Source organism: Triticum aestivum, unplaced genomic scaffold (assembly GCF_018294505.1).
Source record: "Triticum aestivum cultivar Chinese Spring unplaced genomic scaffold, IWGSC CS RefSeq v2.1 scaffold144447, whole genome shotgun sequence".
Taxonomy (NCBI): domain Eukaryota; kingdom Viridiplantae; phylum Streptophyta; class Magnoliopsida; order Poales; family Poaceae; genus Triticum; species Triticum aestivum.
In genome coordinates, this window is record NW_025228063.1 from 424,760 (window position 1) to 443,287 (window position 18,528).

General features: G+C 41.1%; 1 protein-coding gene across 1 annotated transcript; it reads right to left on the bottom strand.

Annotated features, from left to right (window-relative positions):
* Nucleotides 1–261: 261 nt before the first annotated feature.
* On the bottom strand, nt 262–12,751 carry LOC123173007 (uncharacterized). The gene is made up of 6 exons (XM_044589875.1): nt 12,356–12,751; nt 12,161–12,244; nt 11,194–11,743; nt 1,283–1,344; nt 401–535; nt 262–309 (listed from the first exon to the last, which is right to left on the bottom strand). Exons 1-6 carry the CDS (start codon nt 12,749–12,751, stop codon nt 262–264), a joined length of 1,275 nt encoding a protein of 424 aa, XP_044445810.1.
* Nucleotides 12,752–18,528: the final 5,777 nt, after the last annotated feature.

Sequence of the window (18,528 nt, forward strand, 5' to 3'; positions counted from 1 at the left end):
CCTCATGGTCACAAGACAGCAGCTTTACCACTGCGCCGAGGAATCAGAGGACGGTCCAAAATAAACAATAATGTTCAGTGGGACAAGATTCTAACTTGAATAACCTGATATTTATTTATATTTTTTGTTTTCCAATATATAACCATCTTGGCTCTTAGGTGATATCAATATATGTTGAAGCATGCTTAGTGCCATGCTTGAGCACATATAAGATGCTCGTGCACATTGATATGCATATCGATACCAGCAAACTATCAATGCTCATAGGCTGATCACAACTAATACTCGCGTTCCATTATGCAGTATAACCTAATGAGTTAACATTACAATTATCCAAAGGCATATGATTCAGATGTTCCCAAGAACATAAGCCCAAAAGTGGCTATGGATAAAACCATACCTTGATATTGAACAATAATGTTCTCATTTTCTGGTTATACTTATGATAGTCTGCATGAAGAGCTTCAAACGTTGATCTTTGTAAGGAGGCTACTATTGGAACAACCTCATTAGGTGCATAAGAATTTTCATTATCCTAGAAATAGAAGATTGTCACAAGGCAAATCATCTAAGTAAGGAAGGCAAGAGAACAGAACGAATCAAAGAACCTAGAAGGCTTCGGAAACATATATATCTTTTCATAAGGCAATATATATACAAATATGCACTACTTCCTCAACAATGAAGTGTAGACTAAAGCATGCACGTATGTTTAGCATGCCAAAATGAATCAAAGCAAGACGTGTGGAACTAACAGTTCATATTTTAACACAGATTACTTTGTTTTATGCCTAGCGCATCAGGTGTCTCAATCTAGTTAACCCAAGTTTCTAATCCATGACCATGTAATTTGTGAACACCGCTGCTAAAAGGGACTAAAGGGCCTATGATCCAACAATAACCATTTAATGTAGAGGCTTGACTTACATTCAGAGTACCAACACGAAGGCTACTGAGGAGTGAGGACGTACCCGCCCCTTCGGTTTTAGTTGTATAGCTTAGCTGGACATGCTAGGTATTTATATGTAGTTACTAATATCCATAGTAAAAGAAGGAAGTCATACTGCACAGTTATTTACCAATGAAAATATAACAGAGTATAACATGACAGACTATTTACACTGCATGCTTCAGAGGCCAAGGCCTCAAACCTTGTTCAAACATGTACAATTTGTTCATCAAAGTAATTATCATGGGGGTGTAACAGGGAGAATTGAGCAAAAAAGTACCCAAAGAAATGAATTACGTTTGGAGACAAATTCAGATGGCAAGTACAACTTACATTTCTTGAATGAGGGAGTGCCAGAATAGTGTCTACAAATTTATCAAGCCACCAATCACGATGCTACTTAGTATCCTTCATTGATGCTAGTTGTGTTACGCCGTGACCTCATAGTGTTCTAGGCTCGCGTCTCTAGTCCGGTCTAGCCTAGGACCAGCACAGTACCGTCGTTGAGCGTTTATTCAACATTGCATCTTTGAATTGATTAATGCTAATCTTTTGCTACCATATATAGCCAACCCAGCTCCACATATTTCTACACCGTGTATACGTACGCTCCCCTGGCAATCGCTTTACTCAATATTCGGAGTTACTTGACACCGCTGGTTGCCGATCACCGCCTGCTGCATGGTAAGAACTTGTAAGACATTGATATTTGCTTTACTGTGAGCGTTTTACCACCACATCCTAGTAGTTATAGGAACATTATTTTTGGGTTTTGTTTCTTGTTCTACTAATCATGACAGGATCCAGAGTCAATTCATGGGCTTTGTCGATCGCGGGAGACGTGCCACCACCTTTGCAAATACCACAACCGTCACGAGAGGTGCACAAACATCCAAATGCACATGATCAGGTTAATGTATCTATACCACCATTTAATGGCCGTTTTAAACCTGCTTTATATATTGAATGGGAGTTCGACATAAAAAATATATTTGCTTCCCATAATTTCGAAGAACATAAAAAGGTTAAGGTTGCGGTTGGTTCTTTAACTGGTTATGCTTTGGTTTGGTGGAGTGAATATTGTTGGTTACACCCTGATTATATACCTACTACTTGGGATGATTTGAAACTTGCCATGCGACATACTTTCGTCCCTGCTTATTATACTCGTGACATGATTAAGAAGTTGCAACACTTAAAACAAGGTAGTGAAACTGTAACAAAATATTATGATGATTTACAAACTACCTTGTTGCATTCTTCTTTAGAAGAAAGTGAAGATGATTTTATGGATAGATTTTGGGGAGGATTAAACTGTGATATTCAAGAGATACTAATTCATGAAGAGTGTTATCCTATGGACCATTTGTTTCATCTTGCTTGCAAAGCTGAACAGGAAATAAAACGACGTGTTGGCCACGAGGAGAACAAGCGCACGGTGCACATTCCAAGAGTTGATATGATTGTTCCTTCAACTACTAGGCATACTATGACAACCAAATCCGTTGTTGTCAGGACTACATCACCTCCACCATGTGACACATCGCCCCCGAGAGTGGCTACATCATCTGAGTTGATCATAAGAGGTAATGACAAAGGTACTGATCTTCCATCTCTACATGAGAATGATGAATGCCTTGTCAATTTGAATGCACCATCTGATCAGCTACCCACTACTTTGATCACACCACCTATTTTAGAGGACTACGTTGATAATTTGACTTTGCCATGTGATCAAACAACTGAAATACCAACAATTTTGAGTGCACCCATTGAATTAACTATTGATGCAAAAGAACCAATGTTTAATCATTTTGATATGACCTCTAATCTTGGTGATGATTCTGTGTTGAATGACTTATTGCATGTTTGCTTATTTAAGCATGTTGTAGCATGTAAATTTGATGCAAGTAAGGTTTATTCACCAATGTTGGGATGGTTTAATGATGAACATTGTCAATCATTTTGAAATGAATAAGAGCTTCACTTATATGTGCAAACTGAGTTGCAATATTTTCATGCCTTCTACTTCTTGTGCTAATTTTTTGGCTTTAGATTTTATGAACTATGCAAGTTACTCATCTATTCATGTGTCATATATGCAAAAATCAAGGGAAGTAAAAATGGATGACATATACATATACAACATGTACACCTTGTCTCTTTTGTTAGCCACATTTCAGATTAAGCAACGCCGAGGACGGCTTTATTTTCAAGAAGGGGAGGATGATGAGGACATGACTACCTTGGATATGACCAAAAATATTGCATATATGCATATTTGTCAGGTGATTTCTAGTGCAAACTATTCAATAATCTATTTATGTTATCCAGAACAAAAATACTTCATACACTTTTGTGTTTTGTCTAATTGCAGGTGTATGGGACATTTGTACAATTCACATATGAAGATAAGGAAGAAAGAGATGTTTATTTGCTGTCCAAAAAGTTCTCTCACGTCACTTTTGGCCCAAGAGAAGATAGAGTCCAAGTCTCTCACGTTCTGGATTCAGATTCGGACTGCACAGACACACTTGACTCAAAACGCACACAAGTTTTTCATACGGACTCCGAATTGGGTGATTCTTTTTTGTTGGAAACTAGATTTCGTGCACTTTCCAACCCAATTGGAATCACCTTCAAATTCGTCCGGAGCGTTGAGTTGTGGACGAAACAATCTGATACTGCAGCAGAATCCGAGTCAAACTACAAGTCCAAAGGTGTTACATCACCTCCACTTGGGCCCATTGGCCTTGTACGACCTAGATTTAGTTTTAGGCTGCCTTGGGACGTCCTCCCACCTCCTTGGCCGCCACCCCTTGCTCCTATATAAGTAGATCCATCTAGTAGCTTTTCCTTGGGATTTGTTTAGTTAAAAGTTAGCCAGTGCAACTTCGTGTACTTCGTTTGTGTCCAACGACCAGACCAAGACCGCTTACGGATCCCCACCATTATCAATACTTCATATATATTCGCAATATTCAGATTGCTTTATCATATTCTTGCTCGTTCTTCGATTGCTTGCAGGAATAGACCTTCGTGGTCAGGTTGATCGTGCTCCAGCGTGGTCAATAACCTCTCGGAGTTGGTTTAGCGATTGCTAAGGCGCAACGTCGTGCACGTTTGTAGTCGGATCGTCAAAGTCGTCTCCACCAAATCGATAGTTATCATCTCATCGAAAGATCGGGACACCTCCGCCTCTATCAAGTGGTATCAGTTTTCAGGTTGCTCGGTGAGAATTTCCAGTTTTCCTAGATTAGATTTATTTTCTTACCTATTATCCAAGAAAAAGCCACAAAAAAAAGTTAGATCTATTCATCCTTGGTCCAAGCCAGTCTGAGCCTTTGCAATTTTCTTTTCATTGCTTGCATAGTTGAATTATCGGTTGCATCGTCGTGTCGAGTTGCTGGTCTTAGTGTCTAGTTCCTTTAGAGTTTCGAGTTCTGTTCACATTAGTCACGCAGCCGCTGCATCATTATCCCATCCGCTGTCCACCATCCAATCCACCAATTTCCACCACGTGCTACGCACTGTTTATTGTCATAATCATAGTTGAGTCACTCACATCTTCGCCTGATCGAATCTGCATCTTATCTAGTTTGTCTTCGAAAGAGGGAGAAAAAGAAGATAAAGAAAAAAAAGAGAGAAAAAAGGAAAGAAAAAAAAAGAAAAAGAGGGAGAAGAAAAAGAAAAAAAAAGCGTGAGAAAAAAAAGAGAGAAGAAAAAAAATTGGATCTATCTAGAATCAATCTCGTACCTGAATTCGGATTGGAATTTGTTTTGTGCACTGTTCAGTAAAACAGCTTGGCTATTGTTTCACATCATTATCTTTACTGCCGTTATGATCTTCACTTATATCTTGCTGTCCAGAGCTACTTTGTATCCTTCATTGATGCTGGTTGTGCTACACGTGACCTCATTAGTGTTCTAGGCTCGCGTCTCTAGTTCGGTCTAGCCTAGGATCAGCACAGTACCGTCGTTGAGCGTTTATTCAACATTGCATCTCTGAATTGATTATTGCTAATCTTTTGCTACCATATATAGCCAACCCAGCTCCACATATTTCTACACCGTGTATACGTACGCTCCCCTGGCAATCGCTTTACTCAATATTCGGAGTTACTTGACACCGCTGGTTGCCGATCACCGCCTGCTGCATGGTAAGAACGTGTAAGACATTGATATTTGCTTTACTGTGAGCGTTTTACCACCACATCCTAGTAGTTATAGGAACATTATTTTTGGGTTTTGTTTCTTGTTCTACTAATCATGACAGGATCCAGAGTCAATTCATGGGCTTCGTCGATCGCGGGAGACGTGCCACCACCTTTGCAAATACCACAACCGTCACGAGAGGTGCACAAACATCCAAATGCACATGATCAGGTTAATGTATCTATACCACCATTTAATGGCCGTTTTAAACCTGCTTTATATATTGAATGGGAGTTCGACATAAAAAATATATTTGCTTCCCATAATTTCGATGAACATAAAAAGGTTAAGGTTGCGGTTGGTTCTTTCACTGGTTATGCTTTGGTTTGGTGGAGTGAACATTGTCGGTTACACCCTGATTATATACCTACTACTTGGGATGATTTGAAACTTGCCATGCGACATACTTTCGTCCCTGCTTATTATACTCGTGACATGATTAAGAAGTTGCAACACTTAAAACAAGGTAGTGAAACTGTAACAAAATATTATGATGATTTACAAACTACCTTGTTGCATTCCTCTTTAGAAGAAAGTGAAGATGATTTTATGGATAGATTTTGGGGAGGATTAAATCGTGATATTCAAGAGATACTAATTCATGAAGAGTGTTATCCTATGGACCATTTGTTTCATCTTGCTTACAAAGCTGAACAGGAAATAAAACGACGTGTTGGCCACGAGGAGAACAAGCGCACGGTGCACATTCCAAGAGTTGATATGATTGTTCCTTCAACTACTAGGCATACTATGACAACCACATCCGTTGTTGTCAGGACTACATCACCTCCACCATGTGACACATCGCCCCCGAGAGTGGCTACATCATCTGAGTTGATCATAAGAGGTAATGACAAAGGTACTGATCTTCCATCTCTACATGAGAATGATGAAAGCCTTGTCAATTTGAATGCACCATCTGATGAGCTACCCACTACTTTGATCACACCACCTATTTTAGAGGACTACGTGATAGAGGCGGGGTGTCCCGATCTTTCGATGAGATGGTGGATTTCGCTTTGGTGGAAGTCGACTTTGACGATCCGACTACGAACGTGCGAGGACGTCGCGCCTTAGCAATCGTTAAACCAACTCCGAGAGGTTATTGACCACGCCGGAGCACGATCAACCTGACCACGAGGGTCTGTTTCCTGCGAGCAAACGAAGAACAAGCAAGAAACTGAGATTGCAATCTGGATATTGCGAATATAAGATGAAAGCTTTATTGATCAAGGTGGGGTTCTGTGATGCCTTTGTCTGGTCGTTGAACACAAACGAAGTACGCGAAGTTGCAGCTATGGCGAACTTTTAATCTAAACAAAACCCAAAGTCTAAACGATGCCCTAAGGGCTGTATATATGGAGGAAGAGGGGGGGAATTTCGTGGCCCTTGGTGGAGGGGTCCGAAATCAACCCTATCTCTTGTTTCCCCACACATACGGACTCTAAAAATAGCCTATACTTATGTATTTCGAAATTACATGGGCCTGGCCCAATAATAAGGTGACGCAGCACCTAAAATAGCCTCGGGACGAAATTTATGAAGTGCCATCTTGTATATTTCGTCCAAGGCTTCATGCACCCATTATGGTGGCTTCAAAGTCCTGAAATCATCACTTGTAACTCCGTTCTTGTTCCAATGTTCATCCTTCTCCAAGCTAGGCCCTTCAATTGTAAGCAAAACAAATGTATCCAATTTAGGCAGCATCATATTCTCATGAACATTAAAATCATTACCAAGAAACGAAAGTACCTGGTAATTTAGTTGGCGTGCACGAGCTCTAGTAATTGGTCCAGTATGTATAGCAGCAGGGGCTGTGGGTGTAACAATTGTATTGATGTCCTCATCACTACGTTGATAATTTGACTTTGCCATGTGATCAAACAACTGAAATACCAACAATTTTGAGTGCACCCATTGAATTAACTATTGATGCAAAAGAACCAATGTTTAATCATTTTGATATGACCTCTAATCTTGGTGATGATTCTGTGTTGAATGACTTATTGCATGTTTGCTTATTTAAGCATGTTGTAGCATGTAAATTTGATGCAAGTAAGGTTTATTCACCAATGTTGGGATGGTTTAATGATGAACATTGTCAATCATTTTGAAATGAATAAGAGCTTCACTTATATGTGCAAACTGAGTTGCAATATTTTCATGCCTTCTACTTCTTGTGCTAATTTTTTGGCTTTAGATTTTATGAACTATGCAAGTTACTCATCTATTCATGTGTCATATATGCAAAAATCAAGGGAAGTAAAAATGGATGACATATACATATACAACATGTACACCTTGTCTCTTTTGTTAGCCACATTTCAGATTAAGCAACGCCGAGGACGGCTTTATTTTCAAGAAGGGGAGGATGATGAGGACATGACTACCTTGGATATGGCCAAAAATATTGCATATATGCATATTTGTCAGGTGATTTCTAGTGCAAACTATTCAATAATCTATTTATGTTATCCAGAACAAAAATACTTCACACACTTTTGTGTTTTGTCTAATTGCAGGTGTATGGGACATTTGTACAATCCACATATGAAGATAAGGAAGAAAGAGATGTTTATTTGCTGTCCAAAAAGTTCTCTCACGTCACTTTTGGCCCAAGAGAAGATAGAGTCCAAGTCTCTCACGTTCTGGATTCAGATTCGGACTGCACAGACATACCTGACTCAAAACGCACACAAGTTTTTCATACGGACTCCAAATTGGGTGATTCTTTTTTTGTTGGAAACTAGATTTCGTGCACTTTCCAACCCAATTGGAATCACCTTCAAATTCGTCCGGAGCGTTGAGTTGTGGACGAAACAATCTGATGCTGCAGCAAAATCCGAGTCAAACTACAAGTCCAAAGGTGTTACATCACCTCCACTTGGGCCCATTGGCCTTGTACGACCTAGATTTATTTTTAGGCTGCCTTGGGACGTCCTCCCACCTCCTTGGCCGCCACCCCTTGCTCCTATATAAGTAGATCCATCTAGTAGCTTTTCCTTGGGATTTGTTTAGTTAAAAGTTAGCCATTGCAACTTCGTGTACTTCGTTTGTGTCCAACGACCAGACCAAGACCGCTTCCGGATCCCCACCATTATCAATACTTCATATATATTTGCAATATTCAGATTGCTTTATCATATTCTTGCTCGTTCTTCGATTGCTTGCAGGAATAGACCTTCGTGGTCAGGCTGACCGTGCTTCCAGCATCGTCAGTAACCTCAGGAGATTGGTTTAGTGATTGCTAAGGCGCAACGTTGTGCACGTTTGTAGTCGGATTGTCAAAGTCGTCTCCACCAAATCGATAGTTATCATCTCATCGAAAGATCGGGACCCTCGCCTCTATCAGTTTCACTACCTTGTTTTAAGTGTTGCAACTTCTTAATCATGTCACGAGTATAATAAGCAGGGACGAAAGTATGTCGCATGGCAAATTTCAAATCATCCCAAGTAGTAGGTATATAATCAGGGTGTAACCGACAATATTCACTCCACCAAACCAAAGCATAACCAGTGAAAGAACCAACCGCAACCTTAACCTTTTTATGTTCATTGAAATTATGGGAAGCAAATATATTTTTTATGTCAAACTCCCATTCAATATATAAAGCAGGTTTAAAACGGCCATTAAATGGTGGTATAGATACATTAACCTGATCATGTGCATTTGGATGTTTGTGCACCTCTCGTGACGGTTGTGGTATTTGCAAAGGTGGTGGCACGTCTCCCGCGATCGACAAAGCCCATGAATTGACTCTGGATCCTGTCATGATTAGTAGAACAAGAAACAAAACCCAAAAATAATGTTCCTATAACTACTAGGATGTGGTGGTAAAACGCTCACAGTAAAGCAAATATCAATGTCTTACAAGTTCTTACCATGCAGCAGGCGGTGATCGGCAACCAGCGGTGTCAAGTAACTCCGAATATTGAGTAAAGCGATTGCCAGGGGAGCGTACGTATACACGGTGTAGAAATATGTGGAGCTGGGTTGGCTATATATGGTAGCAAAAGATTAGCAATAATCAATTCAAAGATGCAATGTTGAATAAACGCTCAACGACGGTACTGTGCTGGTCCTAGGCTAGACCGGACTAGAGACGCGAGCCTAGAACACTAATAAGGTCAGGGCGTAGCACAACTAGCATCAATGAATGATGAGGACATCAATACAATTGTTACACCCACAGCCCCTGCTGCTATACATACTGGACCAATTACTAGAGCTCGTGCATGCCAACTAAATTACCAGGTACTTTCGTTTCTTGGTAATGATTCTAATGTTCATGAGAATATGATGCTGCCTAAATTGGATACATTTGTTTTGCTTACAAATGAAGGGCCTAGCTTGGAGAAGGATGAACATTGGAGCAAGAACAAGAACGGAGTTACAAGTGATGATTTCAGGACTTTGAAGCCACCATAATGGGTGCATGAAGCCTTGGACGAAATATACAAGATGCCACTTCATAAATTTCGTCCCGAGGCTATTTTAGGTGCTGCGTCACCTTATTATTGGGCCAGGCCCATGTAATTTCGAAATACATAAGTATAGGCTATTTTTAGAGTCCGTATGTGTGGGGAAACAAGAGATAGGGTTGATTTCGAACCCCTCCACCAAGGGCCACGAAATTCCCCCCTCTTCCTCCATATATACAGCCCTTAGGGCATCGTTTAGACTTTGGGTTTTGTTTAGATTAAAAGTTCGCCATAGCTGCAACTTCGCGTACTTCGTTTGTGTTCAACGACCAGACAAAGGCGTCACAGAACCCCACCTTGATCAATAAAGCTTTCATCTTATATTCGCAATATCCAGATTGCAATCTTAGTTTCTTGCTTGTTCTTCGTTTGCTCGCAGGAAACAGACCCTCGTGGTCAGGTTGATCGTGCTCTGGCGTGGTCAATAACCTCTCGGAGTTGGTTTAGCGATTGCTAAGGCGCGACGTCCTCGCACGTTCGTAGTCGGATCGTCAAAGTCGACTTCCACCAAAGCGATATCCATCATCTCATCGAAAGACGGGACACCTTTGCCTCTATCAAGTTGATGAGGACATGACTACCTTGGATATGACCAAAAATATTGCATATATGCATATTTGTCAGGTGATTTCTAGTGCAAACTATTCAATAATCTATTTGTGTTATCTAGAACAAAAATACTTCACACACTTTTGTGTTTTGTCTAATTGCAGGTATATGGGACATTTGTACAATCCACATATGAAGATAAGGAAGAAAGAGATGTTTATTTGCTGTCCAAAAAGTTCTCTCACGTCACTTTTGGCCCAAGAGAAGATAGAGTCCAAGTCTCTCACGTTCTGGATTCAGATTCGGACTGCACAGACATACCTGACTCAAAACGCACACAAGTTTTTCATACGGACTCCGAATTGGGTGATTCTTTTTTTGTTGGAAACTAGATTTCGTGCACCTTCCAACCCAATTGGAATCACCTTCAAATTCGTCCGGAGCGTTGAGTTGTGGACGAAACAATCTGATGCTGCAGCAGAATCCGAGTCAAACTACAAGTCCAAAGGTGTTACATCACCTCCACTTGGGCCCATGAGCCTTGTACGACCTAGGGTTAGTTTTAGGCTGCCTTGGGACGTCCTCCCACCTCCTTGGCCGCCACCCCTTGCTCCTATATAAGTAGATCCATCTAGTAGCTCTTTCCTGGGGATTTGTTTAGTTAAAAGTTAGCCATTGCAACTTCGTGTACTTCGTTTGTGTCCAACGACCAGACCAAGACCGCTTACGGATCCCGACCATTATCAATACCTCATATATATTTGCAATATTCAGATTGATTTATCATATTCTTGCTCGTTCTTCGATTGCTTGCAGGAATAGACCTTCGTGGTCAGGCTGACCGTGCTTCCGGCATCGTCAGTAACCTCAGGAGGTTGGTTTAGCGATTGCTAAGGCACAACGTCGTGCACGTTTGTAGTCGGATCGTCAAAGTCGTCTCCACCAAATCGATAGTTATCATCTCATCGAAAGATCGGGACACCCCCGCCTCTATCAATACTGGTTACCAGTAATCACTTCATATCTGACAAGGATGGCAAAATACTTCAGATTATCATTCACGGGTGTATCTTCTTTTCTGAATTGCTCAGATATGCCTGTTGAAGCATCTCTTGGAACATCTTTAGGCTTCAGAGGTCTCTTCCGCAAGCCTCGTCTTGATAATTTATCAGTGTTGTCACCAGGTATATCTTCAGGATCACGATCTGGAAGCCTCCCAATACGGTCTATTGTTTTCATAATAAGGAGATCAATCTGATGCTGCTTGTCATCCTCATAGTCCTTATTCGTTATTTTATACATCTTCTCCTCTCTGTGGTCATACACCTGTTGGACAATGAATCCAGGGTGTTCCTTTTTACTTGGCACCTGCTTGTGCTCAGGAATGAAATGGACCACACACATGTGCATAACTAACTCTGCTGGCACTTCATCAATATGAAAACTATAAAATAACTCCCTTAGGTCACCACCCTCTTTCTCGGCTTCTTCTGGTCTATAAAACCACTGAGCACTTACGGATAAGCTCCCATCAATTTCAATTATACCCTGTCGCAAGACAATAATATAATTTGCTATTGAGAAATAAATACTATAGCAAGTAGGCCAAGATAACGGAATTAAGTGAAATAAATAAGGAACATTAGAACAGGAACACATTCATGCAGCTCAAAATAGATGGGAACTTTGGCTCAGCAAGTACTCAAAATAGACAATGACTCCAGCCATAGAACGTAAGATAGGCTTCACAAGAAGCTGCTTGATAAAAATCATGGCATACACTGTTGAACTATGGAAACAACTTTACAAGTAAATAGTGCAGCCAGCCAGCGAGCCATCAATATGTCTAGAAGGCTAGAGGCCAAGAACCAAAAATATTTGTGTGTGTAAACTAAGCTGTGACCAGAAATATTTTATAAGACACATGCCAAAGTACTAATATCCTCAAGGGTCACAAGTCGTAACATTGGTTCCGTAATCACATATCTTGATGATGCCGACATAGGGCTTGTCGGTCTCCAGATCAGGCGAGAACATCGCCGAATCCTCCTGCACAAGCCACCACAATCACCCACCAGAAAGCATAAAAGTTGAGTGCCTCCAAAACCCTAAAACCCCTAAAGCTCAAAGGAGGAGAAAAGTAGCAGGGTGGCAGCTTACGAGCTTGTAGATGTTGCCCTCGTATTCGAAGGAGGAGTAGTGCTTCCCCTCGCCAGGAACCTCCACGGGATTGCCCAAGGGCACCGCATCCGAACCATTTCCGTCGTCCCCCTCCTCATCCGCTTCCGCCTTGTGGCCCAGCTCCCCGTCGCTGTTCTCAGCAGGGCGCGCGGGCTTGCGGGCCTGCGTCTCCTCCTCCTCGTTGCTCCTCATCTCTTGCTCTTCCTCCTTCGCGAGCTCCAGGTCCGCCTCGTCGTCATCGTCGTCGTGGTAGCGGCGCTGCTGCTTCTTGTGGCGCGAGGAGTCGGGGACTGTGAATTTGGGCGCCTCGGGTGCAGCATTGTCGTCGTCGTCGTCGCTGGTGTACTGCAAAGTGAACCGGCGGCGCCTTCCCATTTCTTGTGCCGACCGATTCGGGAGGTTGTGGCGGAGCAGGGTGGCAAAGGAGTGGAGTTGGATCGAGTCTTATAAAAGGAAGCAAGGAAAATAATCGCCCTTCACGATTGTACCAAAGTTTAACTTCTACTAATAGGAAATGTCTCCAAATCAAGCTAGCCGTTGCCAAACTTTGGAACCTGAAAAAATTGAGAGGAAAACAAAATCAGGTAAGGCAAGAGAAAGAAATTCACATAGGATAAAATTACCTCATTGCTCCAAACATATGCAGTACTCCTAGGAAATCTTCTTCTTATTAGTTGAATTAGTATATTGATGGGACTTGTTGGTGCAACAAACCCTGAGTTTATTGTTTAGACTGTGCATAGGCACGGGAACATGATTGAGGCACCAACCCAAGTCAGAGTGCAAGGGACCAAGAGCTCCGGAGGATCAACATGCAGATCAAGAGGACCAAGATCAAGCCAGAGAAGTAAGATGCCATCAGGAGAAAAGCCTCCCTTGCCGGACAGACGAGCTCGAGGGTCGCCCCCGGAAGAAGATGATAGAGGCGAGGGTGTCTCGATCTTTCGATGAGATGATAACTATCGATTTGGTGGAGACGACTTTGACGATCCGACTACAAACGTGCACGACGTTGCGCCTTAGCAATCGCTAAACCAACTCCGAGAGGTTATTGACCACGCTAGAGCACGATCAACCTGACCACGAAGGTCTATTCCTGCAAGCAATTGAAGAACGAGCAAGAATATGATAAAGCAATCTGAATATTGCGAATATATATGAAGTATTGATAATGGTGGGGATCCGGAAGCGGTCTTGGTCTGGTCGTTGGACACAAACGAAGTACACGAAGTTGCAATGGCTAACTTTTAACTAAACAAATCCCAAGGAAAAGCTACTAGATGGATCTACTTATATAGGAGCAAGGGGTGGCGGCCAAGGAGGTGGGAGGACGTCCCAAGGCAGCCTAAAACTAAATCTAGGTCGTACAAGGCCAATGGGCCCAAGTGGAGGTGATGTAACACCTTTGGACTTGTAGTTTGACTTGGATTCTGCTGCAGCATCAGATTGTTTCGTCCACAACTCAACGCTCCAGACGAATTTGGAGGTGATTCCAATTGGGTTGGAAAGTGCACGAAATCTAGTTTCCAACAAAAAAAGAATCACCCAATTCGGAGTCCGTATGAAAAACTTGTGTGCGTTTTGAGTCAGGTATGTCTGTGCAGTCCGAATCTGAATCCAGAACGTGAGAGACTTGGACTCTATCTTCTCTTGGGCCAAAAGTGACGTGAGAGAACTTTTTGGACAGCAAATAAACATCTCTTTCTTCCGTATCTTCATATGTGGATTGTACAAATGTCCCATACACCTGCAATTAGACAAAACACAAAAGTGTGTGAAGTATTTTTGTTCTGGATAACATAAATAGATTATTGAATAGTTTGCACTAGAAATCACCTGACAAATATGCATATATGCAATATTTTTGGTCATATCCAAGGTAGTCATGTCCTCATCATCCTCCCCTTCTTGAAAATAAAGCCGTCCTCGGTGTTGCTTAATCTGAAATGTGGCTAACAAAAGAGACAAGGTGTACATGTTGTATATGTATATGTCATCCATTTTTACTTCCCTTGATTTTTGCATATATGACACATGAATAGATGAGTAACTTGCATAGTTCATAAAATCTAAAGCCAAAAAATTAGCACAAGAAGTAGAAGGCATGAAAATATTGCAACTCAGTTTGCACATATAAGTGAAGCTCTTATTCATTTCAAAATGATTGACAATGTTCATCATTAAACCATCCCAACATTGGTGAATAAACCTTACTTGCATCAAATTTACATGCTACAACATGCTTAAATAAGCAAACATGCAATAAGTCATTCAACACAGAATCATCACCAAGATTAGAGGTCATATCAAAATGATTAAACATTGGTTCTTTTGCATCAATAGTTAATTCAATGGGTGCACTCAAAATTGTTGGTATTTCAGTTGTTTGATCACATGGCAAAGTCAAATTATCAACGTAGTCCTCTAAAATAGGTGGTGTGATCAAAGTAGTGGGTAGCTCATCAGATGGTGCATTCAAATTGACACGGCATTCATCATTCTCATGTAGAGATGGAAGATCAGTACCTTTGTCATTACCTCTTATGATCAACTCAGATGATGTAGCCACTCTCGGGGGCGATGTGTCACATGGTGGAGGTGATGTAGTCCTGACAACAACGGATGTGGTTGTCATAGTATGCCTAGTAGTTGAAGGAGCAATCATATCAACTCTTGGAATGTGCACCGTGCGCTTGTTCTCCTCGTGGCCAACACGTCGTTTTATTTCCTGTTCAGCTTTGCAAGCAAGATGAAACATATGGTCCATAGGATAACACTCTTCATGAATTAGTATCTCTTGAATATCACGGTTTAATCCTCCCCAAAATCTATCCATAAAATCATCTTCACTTTCTTCTAAAGAGGAATGCAACAAGGTAGTTTGTAAATCATCATAATATTTTGTTACAGTTTCACTACCTTGTTTTAAGTGTTGCAACTTCTTAATCATGTCACGAGTATAATAAGCAGGGACGAAAGTATGTCGCATGGCAAGTTTCAAATCATCCCAAGTAGTAGGTATATAATCAGGGTGTAACCGACAATATTCACTCCACCAAACCAAAGCATAACCAGTGAAAGAACCAACCGCAACCTTAACCTTTTTATGTTCATTGAAATTATGGGAAGCAAATATATTTTCTATGTCGAACTCCCATTCAATATATAAAGCAGGTTTAAAACGGCCATTAAATGGTGGTATAGATACATTAACCTGATCATGTGCATTTGGATGTTTGTGCACCTCTCGTGACGGTTGTGGTATTTGCAAAGGTGGTGGCACGTCTCCCGCGATCGACAAAGCCCATGAATTGACTCTGGATCCTGTCATGATTAGTAGAACAAGAAACAAAACCCAAAAATAATGTTCCTATAACTACTAGGATGTGGTGGTAAAACGCTCACAGTAAAGCAAATATCAATGTCTTACAAGTTCTTACCATGCAGCAGGCGGTGATCGGCAACCAGCGGTGTCAAGTAACTCCGAATATTGAGTAAAGCGATTGCCAGGGGAGCGTACGTATACACGGTGTAGAAATATGTGGAGCTGGGTTGGCTATATATGGTAGCAAAAGATTAGCAATAATCAATTCAAAGATGCAATGTTGAATAAACGCTCAACGACGGTACTGTGCTGGTCCTAGGCTAGACCGGACTAGAGACGCGAGCCTAGAACACTAATAAGGTCAGGGCGTAGCACAACTAGCATCAATGAATGATGAGGACATCAATACAATTGTTACACCCACAGCCCCTGCTGCTATACATACTGGACCAATTACTAGAGCTCGTGCATGCCAACTAAATTACCAGGTACTTTCGTTTCTTGGTAATGATTCTAATGTTCATGAGAATATGATGCTGCCTAAATTGGATACATTTGTTTTGCTTACAAATGAAGGGCCTAGCTTGGAGAAGGATGAACATTGGAGCAAGAACAAGAACGGAGTTACAAGTGATGATTTCAGGACTTTGAAGCCACCATAATGGGTGCATGAAGCCTTGGACGAAATATACAAGATGCCACTTCATAAATTTCGTCCCGAGGCTATTTTAGGTGCTGCGTCACCTTATTATTGGGCCAGGCCCATGTAATTTCGAAATACATAAGTATAGGCTATTTTTAGAGTCCGTATGTGTGGGGAAACAAGAGATAGGGTTGATTTCGGACCCCTCTACCAAGGGCCACGAAATTCCCCCCTCTTCCTCCATATATACAGCCCTTAGGGCATCGTTTAGACTTTGGGTTTTGTTTAGATTAAAAGTTCGCCATAGCTGCAACTTCGCGTACTTCGTTTGTGTTCAACGACCAGACAAAGGCGTCACAGAACCCCACCTTGATCAATAAAGCTTTCATCTTATATTCGCAATATCCAGATTGCAATCTTAGTTTCTTGCTTGTTCTTCGTTTGCTCGCAGGAAACAGACCTTCGTGGTCAGGTTGATCGTGCTCCGGCGTGGTCAATAACCTCTCGGAGTTGGTTTAGCGATTGCTAAGGCGCGACGTCCTCGCACGTTCGTAGTCGGATCGTCAAAGTCGACTTCCACCAAAGCAAAATCCACCATCTCATCGAAAGACGGGACACCTTTGCCTCTATCAATTTGCTTCCCATAATTTTGATGAACATAAAAAGGTTAAGGTTGCGGTTGGTTCTTTCACTGGTTATGCTTTGGTTTGGTGGAGTGAATATTGTCGGTTACACCCTGATTATATACCTACTACTTGGGATGATTTGAAACTTGCCATGCGACATACTTTCGTCCCTGCTTATTATACTCGTGACATGATTAAGAAGTTGCAACACTTAAAACAAGGTAGTGAAACTGTAACAAAATATTATGATGATTTACAAACTACCTTGTTGCATTCCTCTTTAGAAGAAAGTGAAGATGATTTTATGGATAGATTTTGGGGAGGATTAAACCGTGATATTCAAGAGATACTAATTCATGAAGAGTGTTATCCTATGGACCATTTGTTTCATCTTGCTTGCAAAGCTGAACAGGAAATAAAACGACGTGTTGGCCACGAGGAGAACAAGCGCACGGTGCACATTCCAAGAGTTGATATGATTGTTCCTTCAACTACTAGGCATACTATGACAACCACATCCGTTGTTATCAGGACTACATCACCTCCACCATGTGACACATCGCCCCCGAGAGTGGCTACATCATCTGAGTTGATCATAAGAGGTAATGACAAAGGTACTGATCTTCCATCTCTACATGAGAATGATGAATACCTTGTCAATTTGAATGCACCATCTGATGAGCTACCCACTACTTTGATCACACCACCTATTTTAGAGGACTACGTTGATAATTTGACTTTGCCATGTGATCAAACAACTGAAATACCAACAATTTTGAGTGCACCCATTGAATTAACTATTGATGCAAAAGAACCAATGTTTAATCATTTTGATATGACCTCTAATCTTGGTGATGATTCTGTGTTAAATGACTTATTGCATGTTTGCTTATTTAAGCATGTTGTAGCATGTAAATTTGATGCAAGTAAGGTTTATTCACCAATGTTGGGATGGTTTAATGATGAACATTGTCAATCTTTTGAAATGAATAAGAGCTTCACTTATATGTGCAAACTGAGTTGCAATATTTTCATGCCTTCTACTTCTTGTGCTGATTTTTTGGCTTTAGATTTTATGAACTATGCAAGTTACTCATCTATTCATGTGTCATATATGCAAAAATCAAGGGAAGTAAAAATGGATGACATATACATATACAACATGTACACCTTGTCTCTTTTGTTAGCCACATTTCAGATTAAGCAACGCCGAGGACGGCTTTATTTTCAAGAAGGGGAGGATGATGAGGACATGACTACCTTGGATATGACCAAAAATATTGCATATATGCATATTTGTCAGGTGATTTCTAGTGCAAACTATTCAATAATCTATTTATGTTATCCAGAACAAAAATACTTCACACACTTTTGTGTTTTGTCTAATTGCAGGTGTATGGGACATTTGTACAATCCACATATGAAAATAAGGAAGAAAGAGATGTTTATTTGCTGTCCAAAAAGTTCTCTCACGTCACTTTTGGCCCAAGAGAAGATAGAGTCCAAGTCTCTCACGTTCTGGATTCAGATTCGGACTGCACAGATATACCTGACTCAA